Source organism: Ranitomeya variabilis, chromosome 7, assembly GCF_051348905.1.
Source record: "Ranitomeya variabilis isolate aRanVar5 chromosome 7, aRanVar5.hap1, whole genome shotgun sequence".
Taxonomy (NCBI): Eukaryota; Metazoa; Chordata; class Amphibia; order Anura; family Dendrobatidae; genus Ranitomeya; species Ranitomeya variabilis.
The window spans coordinates 19443778-19466717 of NC_135238.1; the positions used below are offsets into that span (position 1 = coordinate 19443778).

The 22940-nt window shown below is 41.0% G+C and overlaps 1 protein-coding gene and 1 long non-coding RNA gene across 6 annotated transcripts in view; one reads left to right on the forward strand and one right to left on the reverse strand.

The window, feature by feature from the left end:
• The window catches only part of LOC143785491 (uncharacterized), a 161535-nt gene extending 153860 nt beyond the window's left edge, over window positions 1-7675 (forward strand). Inside the window, exon 8 of the long non-coding RNA XR_013218002.1 lies at window positions 7128-7675. This is a non-coding gene — a long non-coding RNA (uncharacterized LOC143785491). The remainder of the gene's footprint in view (window positions 1-7127) is intronic.
• Window positions 1-22940, reverse strand: part of CACNA1H (calcium voltage-gated channel subunit alpha1 H) — a 417575-nt gene that overhangs the window by 104820 nt on the left and 289815 nt on the right. For all 5 annotated transcript variants that reach the window (XM_077274375.1, XM_077274377.1, XM_077274373.1 and 2 more), the window contains exons 7-9: window positions 19294-19570; window positions 5473-5565; window positions 1536-2322 (exon numbers count right to left, since the gene is read on the reverse strand). In XM_077274375.1, coding sequence (XP_077130490.1) covers window positions 1536-2322; window positions 5473-5565; window positions 19294-19570 — 1157 coding nt within the window. The remainder of the gene's footprint in view (window positions 1-1535; window positions 2323-5472; window positions 5566-19293; window positions 19571-22940) is intronic.

The window sequence follows — 22940 nt, forward strand, 5'->3', positions numbered from 1 at the left end:
ACAGTCCTCCTCGCAGAGCAGCATTTCCATGAACTTGGATACAATTGGAATGGCCCCAGTGCAGTGAAATCTGCACATTTTCATTCTCATAATTTGTGAGATCCCAGTGGTTAGAGCCCCAATTATGCGGCCACTTACCGAGATGGTAATACCCCTATGGTTCGCAGTCACAGCATCTTGATGGCTGCCAATTTGGCAGGTGCCCACTATTATTTTTACAAATGAGGGGCACCCCAGAGGCTGCTGTAAATGCTTCCTGATGTTAACAGGGTTTTGTAAATGGTAACTGGTGACAGTGGGAGCGACAAGTGGCGGAGAACAAGTCGTACTTGCTCCTTACCCAGAGGAGGAAGGAGCCGCGCTCTCTGCAGCACAACCCCAGTACTAGACATTAGTCTCTCTTTAATGGAGCCGTTTCTCTCCAGATCACCACGCAGCTATTTATGTAGCGCAAATGTATGCAATTATACTTAAGTGTTTATGTTCCCATGCTATGAAGCCATTGCTCGTGATTTCCTTCCACTCGGCTGCGGGGCAGAGTAATGAGTTATCCACAACTGTGATTATTACCTCCAGCCATTATTATATAAGTCACATCAGACCCAGCCAAGTCAAGGATCCGGCATGAATACTTAATATACCGAGAATTGACTCGAGTGCTGGACAACGGGTAAAGCTGCAGTGGATATGCAATTCTCTAGTGGAACTCTTAAAGGGCTGGTCCACTTGGACAATTATCCTTAAAGAAGTGTCAATGATGAGCAGATTACAGGTTGTCCTGGTGCTGGGTCTACCAGTGATCAGCTCAGATCTGTGAGTAAACCTGTCGGCAGGTGTTTAAATTTACCTGCAGTGCCCCAACAGGGAAAACGATGCATTACATCAAGTCCACTAATATCAATAAGATGTCTGTATAATACGTGGACATGTTGTGTCCTCCAGAGTTTTTTTTAAGAACATGTGTATGTTCCCTACAAACATTGGTCTACGCTCAAGAATAAAGAGATTGTTCTAATAATAAAGAGGTAGTCCTATAATAGAGATTTATAGCATATCCATAGTATATACCATACATGCATGACTATTGCAGATCCCACCTGTTCAAGAGTGACCACCTCTTTAGTAATTATCTGCCTAAAAGGGCGGCCTGCAGACATCTCACGAAGCAGGACAGGGGTCAAGGAACCCAAATACTGATGACAGGTGCAAGACTCAAAGGTGCCCGATGGGAGAAGATGGAGGGAGAGGTGCCCATGTGCCCAACTCTCTCCATTCACCATCTTTGAGCATGCTCAAATGCTTTCTTGACTTCAATGACCACTTTCCATGGCCAGCAGAGAAGGAAAAGAGTTGAGCAAAAGTGGTCCTCCATCACCAAATAGAAGGCCCCCCTAATCTTGAAATTGGTGTGGGTCCCAGAGATGTGACCTACAACTATCAGACATTTTAAGATGTTTATACCCCCTAAAAGCATATTACAAAACAATTGGGTGATATCTTATTTTTGACTCCCGCAACAAAAATGTGTCCCTTACCGTGTTCTCCCACGAGGTGCTGGAGCTTTCCATAAGACTCGGCATTCAAACTGACCGGGCTGTTCACCAAGCTGACTGGAGTACTGCCACTTCGTTTCCCTTTTGGCAAAGTTGCAGGACTGGTTTTACTGGTGGGGGAAGGCAGGATGGTGGGATAGTTCATGTTGGTGTGGTTAAGCCCAACATCCAGTTTGGTGTTTGAGGAAGCATTGGAAGACTTACAGGATTTCAACTGGTGTCCCTCAAAGTGGCAATCCGCATGGTAGATGCTATGGACGGACTCACTGTTAGGTGATGTGTTCTGGTGACCAGGGGATGGAGGAAGAAGCCTAAGTTGATTTTTTGGCTTCATGATCTTCATCTCTACGTCACAAATCTCAGGACTTGACCTGGGTCCACGAGGACTACCATTGGTGATGTGATAATGGTGATGATGGTGGTGGTGAATTAGATGATGGATGGAGGTGATTCTTCTTTTGCACTTGCGGCCCCGGCCCTGGCCCTGTCCATTCATTGTACTGTTGGGGTTGACTTTTTTCCTCCGTTTGTTTTGCCAATTATTATATAGTCTTAGCGTCCGCCTCTTGACTTTCCTAAAGATGTGGCAGATGTACTTTAGTAATTCCTCGTAGCAACTTCCCGGCTCGGAGAAGCTGGCGATTGTGCTGTCGTTGGAGAGGTAACGAGCCCGTTGCTCTTGCATTAACTGATTCTCCCGCTGTTTCGTCTCTGAAAACTGTGTTGCTATCACAACCAGGCACAAGTTTATCATGAAGAAAGAACCCACCTAAGGGAATAAACCATTGAAAATAAAAATGGCATGAAAGGAGATCTGAAGCCGCAGAGCACAATGTTAACATCAAAATATGTGTCTATTAGACAGGGATGCATAGAAACATATCCAAGATTTCCCGTAGGAGAGCAATCTTCTTCCACTTGGCTCCTTGGTGACATAGGTAGACATAGGTGCTACACAAACATTAACACATACAGAGAATTTGGCCGATAAGTTAATGTCTAAAGTTGCCTATTTAAATTTCTCGCAATATCCACTTAATCTTAGCTCGGGATAAGCTGCTCTAAGACTCCTCTGGTGGAAACTTATCACCCATTGGAACAAAAGATCAGTTATGTTCATCTCTAACATATCCCCTCTTCACACCAACATCTGCCATCAGTTAGGACACCTGATATACATTAGACTAATGCATAGGCACCAATACACTCTCAAACTATGGGGTGAATCTAAAATGATCACAAATTGCAAAAAAAAATAATATCTATCCCTTTTCTGTAATTTTCCCCTCAAAATTAGTGAAATAACCTGATAGAGACCCAGATAACTAAAAAAGAGAAATTTTGAGTTTTAGCAACTAACAAACATTAAACAGCTACCAATTTTTTTGTATGATAATATCTTGAGAAATCTTTGACCCAGGGATTCAGGAACTACAAGAATTAATACACTATTCTGCAAAGAAAAAAATTAAACAGACTTAGTCTTCTCACCAAACCTAATTTTAATTTTACTCTGATTTGTGGGACCGTAATGGGTTAAACTGCAACCCCTGATAGCTTGTTAGCATGTCATCAAATTATATAAATTATCCTGACTTTTCAATACAAGTATACTTAGATACGATTCAATAAATTAGCAAAATTAACTAACTTCTTTTTTAAATCAATAGGAACTATATTATTCATAAGGCATTGATTTATATCCCATTACAGTGCTGTACAGCAGACCATGCTTCTGTAATACAAAGAAAAATGATGCAGTATTAACCATTGAGGCTTGTTCACCAATATCTGCAGGCAGTGCTTCCCTAAAATAATACGAGTATTGTAAATATTCCTGGTGGAAATCCAATTTCTGGAGGTTTTTAAACATTTTTATAGTTTTTCTCATAATCCATCAAATAGTTAATTTAGGTGTGAAGTATGGAAGGTGTTGTTCTCACATTATTATATTAAAAAATAACATTAGAGATGAGTGAATTTAATCTATGATAGTTGAATTTGTTTAAATTTTAGGAAATTCTCTTAGCCAAATTCAAATTGTAATTCAATTGAATTGACAAAAAATATTGGTCAACATTTAACAAAAAGCAGAAGTTCGAGGCAGTGAAGGCTCACATGACCTCGGACATGGTCATGTAGGATTCTCCATTGTGACTTTAAGTTATCACATCCCATGGTATGGCACAGCCATTTAGGTGCGACTATCAAAGCCTGTATAAAAGCAGAGGCAGAGAATGCAGCAGCTGTGAATCTGGATTGTGACAGTATGCCACAGCTCATAGCTTAGCCATGAAGATCTATGGTTTCCACTAAACTACTATTTGTGGACACGTATATATATATATTTTTTTACCCATTTTGGTGTAAAATATATGAATGTATATGTACATATGTATATATTTATTTTTGTTTCTGTTTTGTCTTCTAGCGACTTTAAGATTAAGACACGGGAGGGTCAAAACGTCATATATTATTCCCGGACGCTTTCTAATTGTTTGTTTTGCTCCCATTATGATGTCTCGTGAATAAAATTCACTTTCTTTGCATATATAACCATTAGAGTGTGCGGTGTATTTCAAAACTTCTGAAACGGCGTCGGCACTGGAGGTGAAAACAGGAGTTGTTATTTCAACAGGGGCAAATGATCATATGGAGTAGGTGTTATCCTAGTAGTGGACAACTCCTTTAAGGCTATAAGTACATGGCGATTTTCGAGGAGATTTTGGAACAGAAACTGAATTGAAACTCTCCAAATCCTCCTGCAAATCTCAAAACTCCTCATAAACTTTTAAGTTTTTGCTTTGTTTCTGCTCCGAAATCGCAGCGAAAAGACTCCGTGTGCACATAACCTTTAAGAGTGAATAATCAGCACTGGATAATAGTAAATTGCTTAAAAAAAAACCCTCAAACTATTTTGTGACATCTACTGTAAAGGAGAGGATAAACTTTAAAGGGGTGTCCCATATTCATTATGGGGTGCAGAGTGGTTACACGGCCGCACAAAGCCGTCCAGACCCCAATCGGGAGACACGTATGGCCGGAATGTAACTTAAAACAATTTCATTCGCCAAATTACCTTTTATGCACAAATTGTCTGTGTTTGGTAAAAACAGGAATTCTTATGAGTTTGATACATTTCTGCCTGCGTCTGTGTGAGCACATGGTATAAATAAAAACAAATGTTTGTGTTACATTGTTTTTGACGGCAGTATCCTAATTAGGGATGTCTCTGTCTACATAAGGAAACAATTTTCGGATAAATTAGACAGTAATGTCACGTTAACCTCTTATTTACTGATTTACGATCCTTAAAGGGGTTTTCCAGCTTCAGAAAAATCCTCTTCCAAACCCTCTGATTGTCTCACTCTCCCCTGGTCCAGCGCTGAGTCTTCCCTCCGCAGCTCTGTCTGTCTTCAGCAATGCCTTCACGTTGATAACACTGCAGCCAGTTGACGGCACAAGCCGCTGAGCTTTCTGATTAGCTGCAGCGCTTTGGACGCAACGTCAGAACTGCAGTCAATTATAGACACTGGGAGCAGCGGGGAAGACACAACATTGAACCCAGGAAGGGTGAATAAAGCAAACTGTAGCAAGGGTTTTCCAAAACCAGAAAACCCCTTTAAGAGTCAATGGCCCTTACTGTCTCACTTTTGCCAGAGTCCTTTTTGCAGTGGCCAAACTGACCATTGTGTAGAAAGAAGCACAATAAAAAGTTTATAATTGTAAGGTCTAAAAGGAAATGGGCCAACAAAATTAAGAAGAAATATAAAAAGAAAAAGTCACTTCCAGGTCTAAAGTGATCTCAGAACCAAAAAGTGATGTCACAGCCTTGAGAAATTTCTGCAAAGAATTTTGTATAGAAAAACTGGTGAACTCCCCACATCTGGTAGACAAATGTGACAAATCTGATACTTACTATTATAAGTAGTATAAAATATATAAAATTGTAAAAAGAATGTGCATCCATGACATAGTACATGATGTCCACCCACCCTTCCAGGGTTATAACCTACGGGAGAAGAAAAAGGTGAATGTTAGAGAAAGAAAAACAACTAATTGTGGAAGGTTAATTCACATCTACACACTATGATAGATTAGTTATACTCGTATTCTTGTACATAGGGGCAATATTATAGTAGTTATATTCTTGTACATAGGGGCAGTATTATAGTAGTTATATTCTTGTACATAGGGCAGTATTATAGTAGTTATATTCTTGTACATAGGGGCAGTATTATAGTAGTTATATTCTTGTACATAGGGGACAGTATTATAGTAGTTATATTCTTGTACATAGGGGACAGTATTATAGTAGTTATATTCTTGTACATAGGGGCAGTATTATAGTAGTTATATTCTTGTACATAGGAGCAGTATTATAGTAGTTATATTCTTGTATATAGGGGCAGTATTATAGTAGTTATATTCTTGTACATAGGAGCAGTATTATAGTAGTTATATTCTTGTATATAGGGGCAGTATTATAGTAGTTATATTCTTGTACATAGGAGCAGTATTATAGTAGTTATATTCTTGTACATAGGGGCAGTATTATAGTAGTTATATTCTTGTACATAGGAGCAGTATTATAGTAGTTATATTCTTGTACATAGGGGCAGTATTATAGTAGTTATATTCTTGTACATAGGGGCAGTATTATAGTAGTTATATTCTTGTACATAGGGGACAGTATTATAGTAGTTATATTCTTGTATATGGGGGCAGTATTATAGTAGTTATATTCTTGTACATAGGGGCAGTATTATAGTAGTTATATTCCTGTACATAGGAGCTGTATTATAGTAGTTATATTCTTGTACATAGGAGCAGTATTATAGTAGTTATATTCTTGTACATAGGGGCAGTATTATAGTAGTTATATTCTTGTACATAGGGGCAGTATTATAGTAGTTATATTCTTGTACATAGGAGCAGTATTATAGTAGTTATATTCTTGTACATAGGAGCAGTATTATAGTAGTTATATTCTTGTACATAGGAGCAGTATTACAGTAGTTATATTCTTGTACATAGGGGGCAGTATTATAGTAGTTATATTCTTGTACATGGGGCAGTATTATAGTAGTTATATTCTTGTACATAGGGGCAGTATTATAGTAGTTATATTCTTGTACATAGGGGCAGTATTATAGTAGTTATATTCTTGTACATGGGGCAGTATTATACTAGTTATATTCATGTACATAGGGGCAGTATTATAGTAGTTATATTCTTGTACATAGGGGCAGTATTATAGTAGTTATATTCTTGTACACAGGAGCAGTATTACAGTAGTTATATTCTTGTACATGGGGCAGTTTTATTTCTAGTCTAATAAAAGCAATACATTTTTCTGGCAGTTCGTAATTATTTCATGCTAAGTGCATTGCTCAGAAATAAGTTACGTTTATCATTATTACAGGGCAATGATACAGCAGTTGATAATAGCAGCGTAATAATTAAAACTGGAAAAAAAATCTTGAATTACCTGGGATTACCTGGCAAGAATATAAATGGTTAAAAAAAAAACCGTAAAATGTTTTCATTCTTTGTTTTTTGCATTTCTCATAGTTTCCGATTCATCTCTCATAATTAAGCTGCATGAAGGAGATAATTATTTCTAAGCAGACGTAGTAACATCACAACCGGCTGAAGGTATCTGCGCTCACAACATGAAATTATTTATCAGCCTGAGATCATTCCCGTCATTAAAGGACCTTGTATCTGTAGTGTGTACTGGAATCACGCCGTGCAGTTAAAGTGACAGTGCATTTTTATGCATGTTCAGAACTTGGTAGAGAATTCCATAGGTGAAGATAATGGAGAGATTGAAGAAGTCTACAACCCACATTGGGACTCATTATTCCGCAAATATCACATAGTCAGCCATTCATTTGAACAGTCAGCATGTAATTCTGCTTTTCTCCTGCAGGGGTCAACGCAGCTATGTGTGGCAACAATAAGTGAGTGCTGGGAGTCTATGAAGCTGGATTTTACAATATTAGACAGCCGCATCCGTCCTGTAGAAAACCCCTTGTGGTGTTTGTGTTTTCCGCAACAACATTGGGGTCCGATGCTATGGAGATGCATATTTCATGCTTAGTCCAGGCAGCAGCATAATCAGCATTTTGTTCTTTTTTTGTGCCGCAAAGGACCATGAAATTGCTTGCTTTTCTAAATCTTGCATTTTGTATCATTGCTTTACTTTTTTTTTTCCAGTGCTTCGCTTCCCCTTCCCCCGCTTCCACCCTAACGAACATACTGGCATATCCAGATTCCTTATGTTTGAAGAAAAAAACAAAAGTGTAGATTAGGTCTATCAGACACATATAATGGTGTCCACTTCTTGCCATAAATATGGAAAAATTGTTACCTGGTGTAAATGCCGCTGTTCTCCTGAATCCGGCCCTGTTTTTCTTTTTTTCCTGCGCCTCTTTGTTCCTGAGTTATGGCCCTTTCTTCCCTGTATATACATATGTAGCCTTGTTAGCCAAGTGGGTGTGGTCTTCAAATATCACGCCCACAGAGAACAGCTGAAGACCACACCCACATGGCTAATAATACTAGATTTATATACAAGGATGAGAGGGCTTTATCTTAGGATTGGAGTGGCGCAGGAACAAAAGAAAAGCATCGCCGGAATCAGGAGAATGGTAGCGTTTACACCAGATAAAAAATGATGTATTTATATCAAGTTGACATGTACTCGCTTAAAGGTTCTGCAATTTGTACAATCCCTTTTAGTTAGATGAGCGCCAAAATAACAAGCTGATCACAGGAACCCTAGCAATCAGCTGTGATCTGCGTTCAGTTTTACTACAGTGCCCCCACAGGAGAAATGAAGTATTACACAGTTCCTTAGTTTTTAACTTGAAGCTGGGGGTCTCACAGGCTAAACACCAGAGAAAACTCCTCCTTAGGCCCCTCTGTATTAGGTTGTGAGGACTGGATTCAGCCAGGGTGTTTGGAGCTTTTTTTGATGATGGTAGGTTCTAGCTGGTGCACCTCTGCCTTTCCATTAGACAATTGGGGTTGTGATAATAGCTGCTGGCCAACAGCTAAGCGGCTCTAATCCTTCTATTCACTTATCTTCAAATGGTTCCAATATTTGACTTTGGGGATGAAATAAATAAATTCAAGACCATTGTTGCCCTCCCAAGGAGTAGTACTCCAAGAACAAGGAATATAAAATAGTTTGCGAGGTCACAAAGGAACCCAAGGTAACCGCTGATTAACAAAAGTCCTCTCTCACAATGATGTGCAAGGTAAAGTCATGGCTTTCCAAAAAGAACATTGCTTCCCGTTGGTCGCTTGCTAAAGATCACCTGGACTAGTCAGGAGGCTACTGGAACAATATGGCAGTATTATATTGACACCATAATGTGGTATTTTATGAGCTACATATGCTAGTATTATATTGACACTATACGATGACATTAAATTAACTTTATAGGACAACATCTTGGCACCATATGGTGGTATTACATGGACTGTATATGGCAGTATTGTCTTGGCAATATGTAATAGTATTATATGGACTGTATATGACAGTATTATCTTGGCACTATATAATGGTATTCTATGGACTGTATATGGCAGTATTGTCTTGGAAATATATAATAGTATTATATGGACTGTATATGACAGTATTCTCTTGGCACTATGTGGTCATATTATATCATATGTGTATGAAAGTATTATCTTGGCACTATGTGGTGGTATTATATGGACTGGACTGTGTATGGCAATGCTATCTTACCATTCTATAATGGTATTATATGGACTGTGTATGGCAGTATTATTTTGGCACTATATGGTGGTATTACGTAGGATGAAATCTATATTTGTGTACTTGTCACGCCTGCAATGTATACTCGTATTTACAACCTGGGAAAGTGAAGCGTGACACATCCCGGGTCTCCTGATCACGTGCCCGTTGGATGATGCTCTGAGAATTCAGCCATAAACTGGGTCTCTCTTCCCTCTTGGATTATGTGGCCTTTCCCAGACCTCTAATATAAATAGAATTACTATGAACGGGACCCTGGCAGAGGACGAGGTCGGCAGGCAAGCTCACAGTGTTATTAATGCCATCAATGCTTAGGTGCTATACACGTACATACAATGACTCTGTCAGCTCTGCTACATCTCTATGGCAGGTGCATCTGAGACAGGTGGGCAATCAGTGGTGCAATTTATGCCCTTAGGATAAGGGTCTTCATTCTGTCCAGTAATCAGTGCTGGTAGCTGCGCCTCCACTCATGAGCTTTGTATAATCCACCTATTAGTTTGGAGGAATTAGGAGGATTAGCCCGCAGGTAGATGTCCTTAGGTACCTTGTTTGGAAGGAAATAGGTTTACGTGTGTATAGAGCGGAGCCCGAGCCCTGGGGGGCAGCATCTGGCAATTAGACAGGGCATAGTGAAAGCTGCCTGACTCAGATGTTGTAATTTCCAATCCTTAAAGGGATCATCCACTGTAAGTCTCGTTAAATCACCGTAAAAGAGAAAGTTCTGCCACTTTCTAATATACTTGTCTTCAATCCTCTGCTTGCTGTCAGTGAGTGGACACTGACAACAAGCAAATGGTGAGAGACTGATACCAAAAAAATATATTAGCCCTCTTTACAAGACATCATGGACAATCCACAGAGTTTAGTGAGAAATGTGTAATGCTTTAGCTCACCTGCGGGGGCGCTGTTTGGAATATGAACACTTTCTAGCAGCTTCCTCCAAGAATCACAGCAGATTCCTAGTGATCCGAGCAGTAGAATTTCTTGTAATTTATCCTATGGGGAATTTTATTTATTTATTTATTTTTTTTAAAGGAGTGGTCCAAAATAGAGGGCCCCTTTAAAAAAAACTATTTTTTACAGTCTTTTATTTATTTGTTTTTAATTCAAAGGGAGTAATTATTTTTCCTTTTGGGGAGGTTGGAGGCTTTTATAGGGTGTCATGTCTGGAGCTGATGGGAAACTGATCCAGAGAGAAGCAGACGCTTGGCCTGTAAACCGCAGCAGGCGGCGGGGAGTCTCTGGCGCAGAATACTTTGTCACACACCTCATGCATGAAGTGTCTGATCTGATTAGCAGCGCTGTCACCAGCCCTAAATGAAAGCTCTCCCTCTTCCATTTTACCCTGCGCACTGTCTGTCACATCACTGCCCATCTGGATGATTTGTGGGAGTCCTCCCAGGGAAGGAGGGGTGCAGATTAGGACTTCAGTGAGCCAAAGAAAATCCGAAATCTTCACCTGTTACCACCTAACCTTGTGCTGCAAAAACAAATGAGCAGCAGATTGTACAGAGCTGCCACCGCAACAAGATGCATGAACGGATGGATGGATATTGTTTTACTCGTTTATATAGCACCAACATAATCCGCAGCGCTGTACAAACATCATCACTGTCCCCATTGGGGCTCACAATCTCCATTCCCTATCAGTATGTGTGGTCGGAAACCGGAAATAAATCCACGGAAACATGGCGAGAACATACAAACACCTTGTACATAATGGGATTTGAACTCAGGAACTTGAATAGATACGATAGATAGATAGATAGATAGATAGATAGATAGATAGATAGATAGATAGATGATAAATAGATAGATGATAGATAGATAATGTATAGATGATAGATGATAGGTAGATAATGTATAGATGATAGATAGATAATATATAGATGATAGACAGATAATAGATAGATAGATAAATAATAGATAGATGATAAATAGATGATAGATAGTAGATAGATAATATGTAGATGATAGATAGATAGATAATAATAGATAGATGATAGATATATAATAGATAGATAGATGATAGATAGATAATAGATAGATAATATATAGATGATAGATAGATAATATGTAGATGATAGATAGATAGATAGATAGATAGATAGATAGATAGATAGATAATAGATTAGATGATAGATAGATAATAGATTGATAGATGATAGGTAGATAATGTATAGATGATAGATAGACAGATAATAGATAGATAGATAAATAAATAATAGATAGATGATAGATAGATAGATAGATAGATGATAGATAGTAGATAGATAGATGATAGATAATATGTAGAAGATAGATAGATAGATAATAGATAATAATAGATGATAGACAGATAGATAATATATAGATGATAGATATATAATAATAGATAGGTGATAGATAGATAATAGATTAGATAGATAATAGATAATAATAAATAGATATATAATCTATTTATATAATTGCCTTGTAATGTTTTAATTTCCTGTTCTGTCCAGATGTCACTGTATCCCAGAATTCCAAGCAGAGAAAGTTCACCGACCGCCATATTGGGACACCCAAGTGATCTGTGTCTCTATATGGAAACTGCTGCTGGTACCAACCTATTGCGCGGTACCACCAGCAGAACAACGTCGCACCACACACTCACAACTCTATACACTGTAATAATAATCTTTATTTTTATATAGCGCTAACATATTACGCAGCGCTTTACAGATTGCACACATTATCATCGCTGTCCTCGATGGGGCTCACAATCTAAATTCCCTATCAGTATGTCTTTGGAATGTGGGAGGAAACCCACGCAAACACGGAGAGAACATACAAACTCTTTGCAGATGTTGTCCAAGGTGGGATTAGAACCCAGGACTCCAGCACTGCAAGGCTGCTGTGCTAACCACTGCGCCACCGTGCTGCCCCTGTACACACAACACACACCACACACACACTCTATACACCGTACACACACACACACACACACACACACTCACTCACATTCACACACTCACGCAGCCTCTTGCACTGTACCACCAGCGGAACACCGTCGCGAACACGCCGCCGCCGGGATCAGCCGAATGATTCACTGACTGCCGCCATCTTTGTACAGGAGGAGCGCATGCGCAATTTTTATGTGACCGCCACTATCTGTCTGCACAAAGATGGCGGCGGTATGATTTACTACGCAAATTACGCGCAGGCGCAGTTAATCATTCGGCTGATCCCGGCGCCAGATGTGTGAAGTGTCTACAGGTAGAGGAAGCCGCTCACATTTAGGCCTGTTTCACACGTCAGTGGCTCCGGTACGTGTGGTGACAGTTTTCTCACGTACCGGAGACACTGACTCATGTAGACACATTAAAATCAATGTGTCTCTGCACATGTCAGCGTGTTTTCACGGACCGTGTGTCCGTGTGCAAAACAAGGAGACATGTCAGTGTTCGTGGGAGCGCACGGATCACATGGACCCATTAAATTTAATGGGTGCGTGTCAACACGTACCGCACACGGATGCCGTCCGTCTGCTGTCCGTGTGCCGACTGAGGACCACACGGACCGTGCAGGAGACAGCGCTACAGTAAGCGCTGTCCCCCCTGCGTGTGGTGCTGAAGCCACCATTCATTCCTTCTCCCTAGCAGCGTTCGCTGGAGAGAAGGAATGAAAAATCATGGTTTTTTTATTTTTTTTGTTTTTAAAATAAAGTTCCCGGTCACCTCCCGCCTCCCACCCCCTGTGCGCCCGCCCACTTGCATTAAAATACTCACCCAGCTCCCGCGATGCTTCCTCTGAGCGCCGCAGCTTGTCCTGTGTGAGCGGTCACGTGGTACCGCTCATTAGAGGGATGAATATGCGGCTCCACCTATAGGGTGCTTCTAAATGTCGCACATGTGCCCATTCCGTTGTCACGCATTCTTTTACTGATAGCAGTGATAAACAAGAACATAAAATCCAGCAATTTATTAACTGCAATAGCAAGAATGTGGTTTATATGATAACATGCATTAAATGCAAATTAAGTTACATAGGTTGTACCACTCGCATGTTAAAGACGCGTATCTCTGAACATATCACTGATATTGTTGTGTCTACTAATAATAATCGTTCTGTGTCTCATGCCTCTAAGCATTTTATTACTAGTCATCAAAGAAATACTGCATTCCTTCTGGTTGTCGGCATTGAGAAGCTTGGGATGACAGCCAGAGGAGGAGACTTGAAGAGACGTCTAATGACGCGTGAAGCTTATTGGATGTTTTACCTTAACACTTGCTATCCCATGGGCTTAAATGCTCGCAAGGAAATTATGTTTCATTACTGAGAGATCCACATTGTCTAGTTGTACTATATGTTTTACATATGTATATTATATATTTCTTTGTTTTTTTGTGATATTTTTGCGTTTTTATTGTATATAATCACTGCTGCATCAGGTGGTGGAGTGATTCACTGTGATTTTCACAGCTGCTATTTAAACCTCACTCTGGTGCATGGTGAGCAGCTTTGAAAAAGAACTTATTGTTCGAAACATGTAGCTTGCTGCTATTTCTTCTCCTGTGAACCATGTTTTTGGACTCTGGATTTTATCTTCAATAAATTTTGATATTTTTGGAAGCTGGATTTTCTCCTCTATTTGTTCTATTGCTTCACGTGAAGACTGCACGTCATCCGGGCTTCCCCACAACAAATGCCTAGTAGGTGAGCTGGTTTTGTCAAATTTTTTTTTTTTTGTTCTGTTTAAGTATTTTAATGCAAGCGGGCGGGCGCACAGGGGGTGGGAGGCGGGAGGTGACCAGGAACTTTATTTTAAAAACAAAAAAAACATAATTTTTCATTCCTTCTCTCCAGCGAACGCTGCTGGGGAGAAGGAATGAATGGTGGCTTCAGCACCACACGCAGGGGGGACAGCGCTTACTGTAGCGCTGTCTCCTGCACGGTCCGTGTGGTCCTCAGTCGGCACACGGGCGGCACACGGCTGCCGCACGTGTGCCACACTGATGTGCCATGTGAGCACACGGACACGGATGGATAGATAGACACAAGGTGTGGAGCTCAGCATGTGGCATTGGTGGAGGTCTGACACAGTCACTTGCCTTTCCCCGCTGTCACTTGCAGCGTGCAGAGATGTTGCACGCGATGATGCAGTAAAGCTCAGTATTTGTACATTTCCTCCATGGCTGATATGAGGCGGCACAGCTCAGTGAGTGCAGGAGGCCGCGCCGGCTGATTCATCACAGTCATGTTGGGAGATAATGTGGATAATTAGTGTAACCTGGCCATGTTCCCGCTAGCTTCTACCTTCAGGTAGTGAAGCTGATCTAGCAGTGTGCGGGTCGCTACCTCTCATCCTGCTTATTAATTACACTCGTAGGTTCTGTGTGCGAGAAGATGAGACTCCCAGAAAAAAAATTAGAAAGTGTTTCGCCGCCATATTGCTGTGTATTATTACAGAGAACCGTCCTTGTTACCCATAGCAACCAATCACGGTGCAGCTTTCATTGTACCAGAGCTGCTTATGAAATGAAAGCTGAGCCCTGATTGGTTACTATGGGCAACGCAGACAGCAACAAGTGAGGCCCTCTTTGTCTGTCAGGAGAGCGGTGATGGCGGCCATTTTGTTAATCACACATGATGATTTTTATTTGTCTGTGGAAAGTTCTTTTTTTAATTATAATAAAATAAAATAAACCTGTCGTCTTGGTGTGTGTAATTTGCCGTAATCTATACTTTCTATGTAGCCATGTGAGGCTCGGGGGGCTGCTGGACTATTCATTACCTGGAATAAATACCTCCCGCTCGCTCTGAATTTGCACAACTATAAATTTCGGCTCCATAAGAGCGGCCGTGTCGCCACATAACACCGAACAGTCAATTTCCTTGCGGTTTCATCAATTTCTCTCTCCCGGTCTCTCTCAGCGGCGGCATTATCTGCGTTTTACACCCAAAGCTATAACATTCTTCTATCTTCGCAGCCTTATTTATGGAGGAAAAAGCTAAAACCGCGCCATGGGGGCTCCGTACAGTAACACGCTGCAATCCTCAACCTCCAGCCGAGCCGCGTACGCCGCTGCTCGAAACATAACACATACTTTAGACGCTTATCTCCGCTAAAAACGCTTAAAGGGGACGTCCACTATTTACAGGGGGTTAATATTCTCTGCTGGTTCAATTCGGGATATATCTTCATAGCTTTTGGAGCTCAGGTTTTTCTGATACAGAGCTCCAAATCGCCTCCGTGGACAGATAAAAGAGAACTTGTAACATGGAACTCCCCCCCGACATAGTACGTACTAGTACAAATGGAGGCTGTGTGATACAGCCGGCACCTGGCTCTAACTGCAGCGAGCTCAGATCGCTGTGGTATAAGGGTAAGGTCACACTAGGCGCTTTTAGCAGTGTTTTTTTTTCTCTTGATCACTTGGCAGGAAAGAAGCTGCTGAAAAAAAGCTGATTTTCCTTGTTTTTTCTTGCGTTTTTTGAGGCGTTATTTTGCGGCAGTTTTGGCATGCTAGATTTGTCTCTTGTGCATGCTGATAAAGTTTAGTATTGAAAAAAAAAGTCCTATTCCAAAGAATGATGTTTTGCACAAAAAACCGCTGCAGAACTGATTCCTGCATTTTTTTCACCATACATTCAAGTCAATGGATGAAAAATGCTGAAAAAATGCTGAAATAATTGACATGCTCTATGTCCAAAAAAACATGTAAAGCACAAAATACTGATGACAAAAAAATGTGTGTACGGGCTGTCCCACACGTCCAGATAATTCCGGTACCGGAATAAATCGGTACCGGAGTTATCCGTGTCCGTGTGCCTGGGAACTCACGGAGGCCATACCTGCGGCACACGTGTGCCGCCCGTATGGCGAGTGGGTACCACACGGAGCGTGTGGTACCCACTCTGCATGGTGCTGAAGCTGCGATTCATATCATCCCTGCAGCAACGTTTGCTGCAGGGAAAATATGAAGAATAGTGTTTAAAATAAAGATCCATGTGTCCGCCGCCCCCCCACCCCCTGTGCGCCCCCCCGCTGGTCAGAAAATACTTAGGCTACGTTCACATTTGCGTTGTGCGCCGCAGCGTCGGCGCCGCAGCGCACAACGCCAACAAAACCGCGGCAAAACGCACGCTAAAACGCTGCGTTTTGCGCCGCATGCGTCGTTTTTGGCCGCAAGTTGGACGCAAAAAAAATGCAACTTGATGCGTTTCTTGCGTCCAACGCTTGCGGCCATGCGGCGCTAAACGCAGCACAACGCATGTCCATGCGCCCCCATGTTAAATATAGGGGCGCATGACGCATGCGGCGCCGCTGCGGCGCCCGACGCTGCGGCGCTGACCGCAAATGTGAACGTAGCCCTACCCGGATCCCCCGTCGGCAGTCGCTCCTTCCTGGTCTGGCTGCGGCTTACTGTATGCGGTCACGTGGGGCCGCTCATTTACACTCATGAATAGGCGGCTCCGCCCCTATTGGAGGTGGAGCCACATATTCATGACTGTAATCGGCCGCATACAGTAGGAGGCGCGGCCAGACCAGGAAGGAGCGACAGCCGACGGGGGACCCGGATAAGTATTTTCTGACCAGCGGGGGGGCGCACAGGGGGTGGGGGGGCGGCGGACACATGGATCTTTAGTTTAAACACTATCATTCATATTTTCTCTGTAGCAAACGGTGCTACAGGAAAGATATGAATGGCGGCTTCAGCACCATGTGGGGGGGACAGCGCTTACTGTAGCGCTGTCTCCGGCACGCCACACGGACCCCAGACGGAGAATGTCCGTGTGAGGTGCGTGTTTTACACGGACCCATTGACTCTATTGGGTCCGTGTAATCCGTGCGCTCCCACGAACACTGACATGTCTCCGTGTTTGGCACACGGAGACACGGTCCGCACACGGTCCGCACAAAATCAATGACATCTGAACAGATGCATTGATTTTTATGGGTCTACGTGTGTCAGTGTCTCCGGTACGGGAGGAAACTGTCACCTCACGTACCGGAGCCACTGACGTGTGAAACCGGCCTAAAATGCAGCTGAAAACTTGCGCAAAAAACGTAGCAAAAACGCCCAGTGTGAACTTAACCTAACGGTTTAGACGCCACTGTCAGTCTCTGAAAGCAACATTTAAACGGTTGAAAGCCATGCTGCTTGTTGCATGAATGTGAGACAGTAAATAGTGATTAAACTTTCGCAGTTCAAGTCCCATAGGGGGACTAAAAACATAAGTAAAAATTCATTTAAAATTTAAAAAAAATAATAAAATTTCCCCCCTTTTCATTTTCAGAATAAAAATAAAATATAAATAAATAAATAATTCCAATCTCTGAAAGTATAAAATTAATGATGGTAAATTCCATAAAAATAAATAAATCTAAAAGCCTGAATTTGCACATTTATTTTTTTTCCCAATGTGGTGCAAAAAAAAACACAAAACAAGACAAAGCTCCTTTATGAACAACTAAAAAAGTTACAGGTCTCTGAAAAAGGCGACACAAACAAAAATAACTTTGGCATTGCTGTAATCATATACCCTCTGGAGAATAATTCTTTATGATACAATAAATGCTGCAAAATCCACCCCCCCAAAAAAATAAAAAATAAAATAATAATAAAAAATCAGAATTCATTTTTTTCTACTATTTCACTGCATTTTATTTATTTTCTCAAGCGCAAAAACAAAAATCGCCAGGTCGTGAAGGAGTTAAGTTGAACCCTGCTCCCTCTAGTGGGAGCTACTATATACGTAAAGGCGTTGACCACGATTAGCAAACCACGGCAAATTTCTTCCAAAAACAGCGCCACCCCAGTCCACAGGTTCTATATGGTACTGCAGCTAATCTTCATTCAATAAAGCTGAGATGCAATACTGCGCGCTACCTGTGGACAGGTGTGGAGCTGTTTGCAGCTATGTTTTTTGCGAATACCCCTTTATATTCTGGGTATTGGGAGGACAAGTATCGCTGGTTGTCGCGTATTTAAGAAACGTGTTTGTCCAGTTTGATTTTTGCAAAATCTCTGCTTGCTGGTGGTGAATAAAAACCATTTCTGACCTAGTTCACAATGCATGGACGAGGGAAAAGCAATCAATCTGGAATCCACATACATTGTAACAAATCCTCAGAAGTGCAAAGAAGACTAAATTTGGCTCTTAAAAAAAATAGAATATTTGCATCCACTGAAAGTAAAACAGAGATCTTAAAAAAAAGGCACATTAGAGAGTTGCAGTTACAGTTCAGCTCTTTTTTAGATAACACCAGGAAATTCCTTTAAGATTGCACTAGCCCTTTAAGACTCCATCCCTCCCCCCCTTGTAGATCGGTATTCTTAAGGGAACGGTGTCTTGCCAGTTGTGATTGAGTTAGCGAGGTGCAGAGAGAAGAGCGCGGATTTACACGACGCAGATATAAGTAATTAAATGAAGGAGCGCGAAACTGCGACAATTCATGTAAAACGCGTTAGGGATGGGTGAGATGCGATTAGGATGTTCCTGACGGGACACGGTGAAGAAATCAGGAGTGACAGCAGATAAAAGTAATGTGAAGACATCTTCCCTCCATTCTCACACTGATAGAGTCTGTATCTAACGCCCCCTGGTGACTATTTGGGCCTTGGGGTAATGCCCAGGGGTCCATGGCCCTTATAGACCACAAAAATTCATCAGATGTATTACAGTTAGGTAGATTTATGGAAGTACTCACTCATCTTATGGAGACAAGTTATGTGCAGCAATGCATCATGGGAAAAAATGCAAATTACTTCTCTACCCCAGAGGGGAAAAAAAGTTTGTTAGTGCCACCTAGTGGAAGTAATTAAAGTTTTCAGAAAATCCGGCCCTTCAGTGGATGTAATGTCAACACGACCAGGGATATTAGCCAAGTAAATAAGTTGTTCTAACTTTGTTGGTTCGTAAAGGACCCATGGCCATAATGTCCCTGCCCCGCCTCCAAAAAATACCAAATTTTCTCACCTGAAAAATGGCTATCCAGGCGTAGCCAATGTTATCAAAATTAATGGCCCCTTTGTGAGGATTCAGCTCTCCGGCTTTGCATACGTTGTAGTACTGGTTTAGATCACAGTGGTTCCTGCTGCCGAATTCTGGGAAGTTGAAATTGGAGCAGTCGATTTTGGCGGGGATGTCCTGACATTTCAACATCCCGTTGTCTCGGTGAGATGAGCAGATGTACGGGTTGTCCTCGTTTTCATCCACCTGATAATACGGCTTCAGGGAGGTGAGATTGTAACTGCTGGAGAGACAGAAAAATAAAATAAAATCAGAGGTTTACGCCCATGAGTAGATGCCCCGCCCACGAGGTTCTTCCTCTAAACCTGAAACAACCATCATCGTCCGCCACGAGAGATGGGATCTGACATCTTAGAATAACTGGAACCCAGCAGACCAGTATATTACCAACAGCGACACACACACGCGAAAAAAAAAAAATCACAGAAATATGTGAACCCCCTCCCGAATTGTTCATAAAAATTCCACAACGAGCTTGCAGTCAATTAAGCGGATGTGTCGTTTCCATTCAGAGAGAAACCAACTCCACATGTGCGTCTCAGCTGGACACGAGACAGCGGTGCCCGGCGCCATCATACGCAAATTATCAGGAAAACCGACTCCTTTTCATGTCACATTACAGCTGTGAAGGTAAATTTTGCCAAAATTAAGCAACTTTCCAACATATCTCTGCTTGCTGCAGCAATGCTTTAATTTGCTGACAGCAAGCAGAGATCTTACCTATAGCCGAAAATCAGAAAATTGCAGAAATTTTCATTTTTATAAATTTCAACTAATTATGAGGAAGTGAAAATCGACGGGTACAGACACCACTCGGCGGGCAAAAAAATGGCCCCAATGTTGGCAAAAAATAGACGCGCCCACCCAATTTATCATTTGTAGGGGTTTTAAGTCACTTTTCTTTCTTTATGTTCTATTTGTTGCAGTTCCTAACTCCAGATTCTTCAAAATCATGAATTTTGTGCAAAATTAAAAAATGTTCTTTTCAATTCGTTGTTGCGCTTCTTGCCTGTTTTTCAGTTCTTCTTTTAATTTTTGCCATTTTTTAAGTCTTTTCTTATATGTGTTCCCTTGTTTATTTTTACATCCGGGAATGTGGTCTGAAAAGATATTTGCATTCATCACTGTTTAAACAAAAAATTGCAATTTTTTTGCAAATGTACCCCCTGTCCCACCCTGGGAGTAACTTTATGTACGCTTGTAAATGTTACATTTTTTAACTTTAGCAAAAATGCAACTTTTTTTGTTCTAAAAAGGCACCGAAAAGGCAAAAGACAAAAAAAAACACCAATTTTTCTTTTTTAAATTGCTTCAAATTAATGAACCGTGTGCGCCATTTTGACGAATTTGGTGCAAGAACTGTTAACGAGTACAAACAACAACAAGAAACTTGACCTCAAACCCCCCGTAAAGGATGAATCGGCCCTTTAGTTTTGCCTGTTACCGTTTTTTTAGGCTTTTTAGAGCAAAAAGTTGCACGTTCCGTTAATATATTGCACGCAACTCCCGCACGTAATGATAATCCGGCTTCTCTACTGGTCCTACGTTCAGCACATAATAGCGGTAGAGTCGTGCGGGGCGCGCGCTCACAACATACAGGTCCCCCTTTGAGGGGAGGCAGATAAGGGCACGGACCCCTATAAATAAGACCGTCAGACACAGGAATCCGCCATGTCTCTGCCAAATCAGCCTCCGTCCATCCCAATCCATCAGAGATGTTCCCGTTAAATATAGGAACTAGTGATTTTTGGCTAGATTGCAGCCAGAGGTGAGCTCCAGCCTCAGAGGTGTGCCCTAATAAGGAAGAAAACGCCACGGAGGACGCTCCGCCGTCTGTGAGGAAAACAATTTTTTAGTTCTTTTCATTTTTTTTTTCTTTTTGAATTGAGACAAGATGGATCTGTGCCCGGAGAACGCCTCACTGTGAAGGACCGCAGATACTACGGCGGCCACCCATGCTGCCCTGCAGCCCCAATTGACCCTTTCTATGCCTTCAGTTAAAGAATATACCGCCACATATGTGCATTGCCAAAACCTTTCACCAAAGCTGATTCCTCCACCCATGAAAAAGCAACATATTCACCCCTGAGAATGGAAATAATTATTCATCGCCTGCAATTTCATTGTGTTCTGAAAAAGTAACAATCTGTTCTCAATAAGAAGAGGAGACAATGCAACAAAAACGGGTGATATATATAATGCCTGGTCTGTCCGATGCGTCATCAGGGAGGTTGTACCGGCCAAGGACAAAGGCTCATCAACACAATCTCCTGTAAATTATATCACTACCCTGTTCTTATACATAGCAGCAGTATTATAGCAGTTATATTCTTGTACATAGGGGCAGTATTATTGCAGTTATATTCTTGTACATAGGAGCAGTATTATAGTAGTTATATTCTTGTACATAGGGGCAGTATTATAGTATTTATATTCTTGTACATAGGGGCAGTATTATAGTAGTTATATTCTTGTACATAGGGGCAGTATTATAATAGTTACATTCTTGTACATAGTGGCAGTATTATAGTAGTTATATTCTTGTACATAGGAGCAGTATTATAGTAGTTATATTCTTGTACATAGGGGCAGTATTATAGTAGTTATATTCTTGTACATAGGAGCAGTATTATAGTAGTTATATTCTTGTACATAGAGGCAGTATTATAGTAGTTATATTCTGGTACATAGGGGCAGTATTATAGTAGTTATATTCTTGTACATAGGGGCAGTATTATAGTAGTTATATTCTTGTACATAGGGGCAGTAATATAGTAGTTATATTCTTGTACATAGGGGCAGTATTATAATAGTTACATTCTTGTACATAGTGGCAGTATTATAGTAGTTATATTCTTGTACATAGCAGCAGTATTATAGTAGTTATATTCTTGTACATAGGGGCAGTATTATAGTAGTTATATTCTTGTACATAGGGGCAGTATTACAGTAGTTATAGTCTTGTACATAGGAGCAGTATTATAGTAGTTATATTCTTGTACATAGGGGCAGTATTATAGTAGTTATATTCTTGTACATAGCAGTATTATAGTAGTTATATTCTTGTACATAGGGACAGTATTATAGTAGTTATATTCTTGTACATAGCAGTATTATAGTAGTTATATTCTTGCACATAGGGGCAGTATTATAGTAGTTATATTCTTGTATATAGGGGCAGTATTATAGTAGCCATATTCTTGTAGATAGGAACAGTATTATTGCAGTTATTGTTTTAGCTATAGGGGGCAGTGTTACAGTAGTTTGCGCTAGTGTAATGACTTGGAGTGTCATTGGCATTGATCCAATATCGAAGTCTAGAAGGGGATCTTGTTGTTTTCTATTCTAACAAAGTGTTGAATGCATGTCCTTAATAACTCAGAGCATGAGTTTGTGGTGAGGACTCGCATCCTAGGACTGGTGGGAAGAATTATTGCTGTTTCCTGTGAAGTATATTGGTTTATAGAGAATATAACAAACATTTGGTTCTAATGAAAACATTAACACATGTGTTCAAAAGAGAATACTCAATAAGCTATAATAACAGGACCCCGGGCCCATGCAGTTTTACTGACCCCCATTCTGAAACCTGT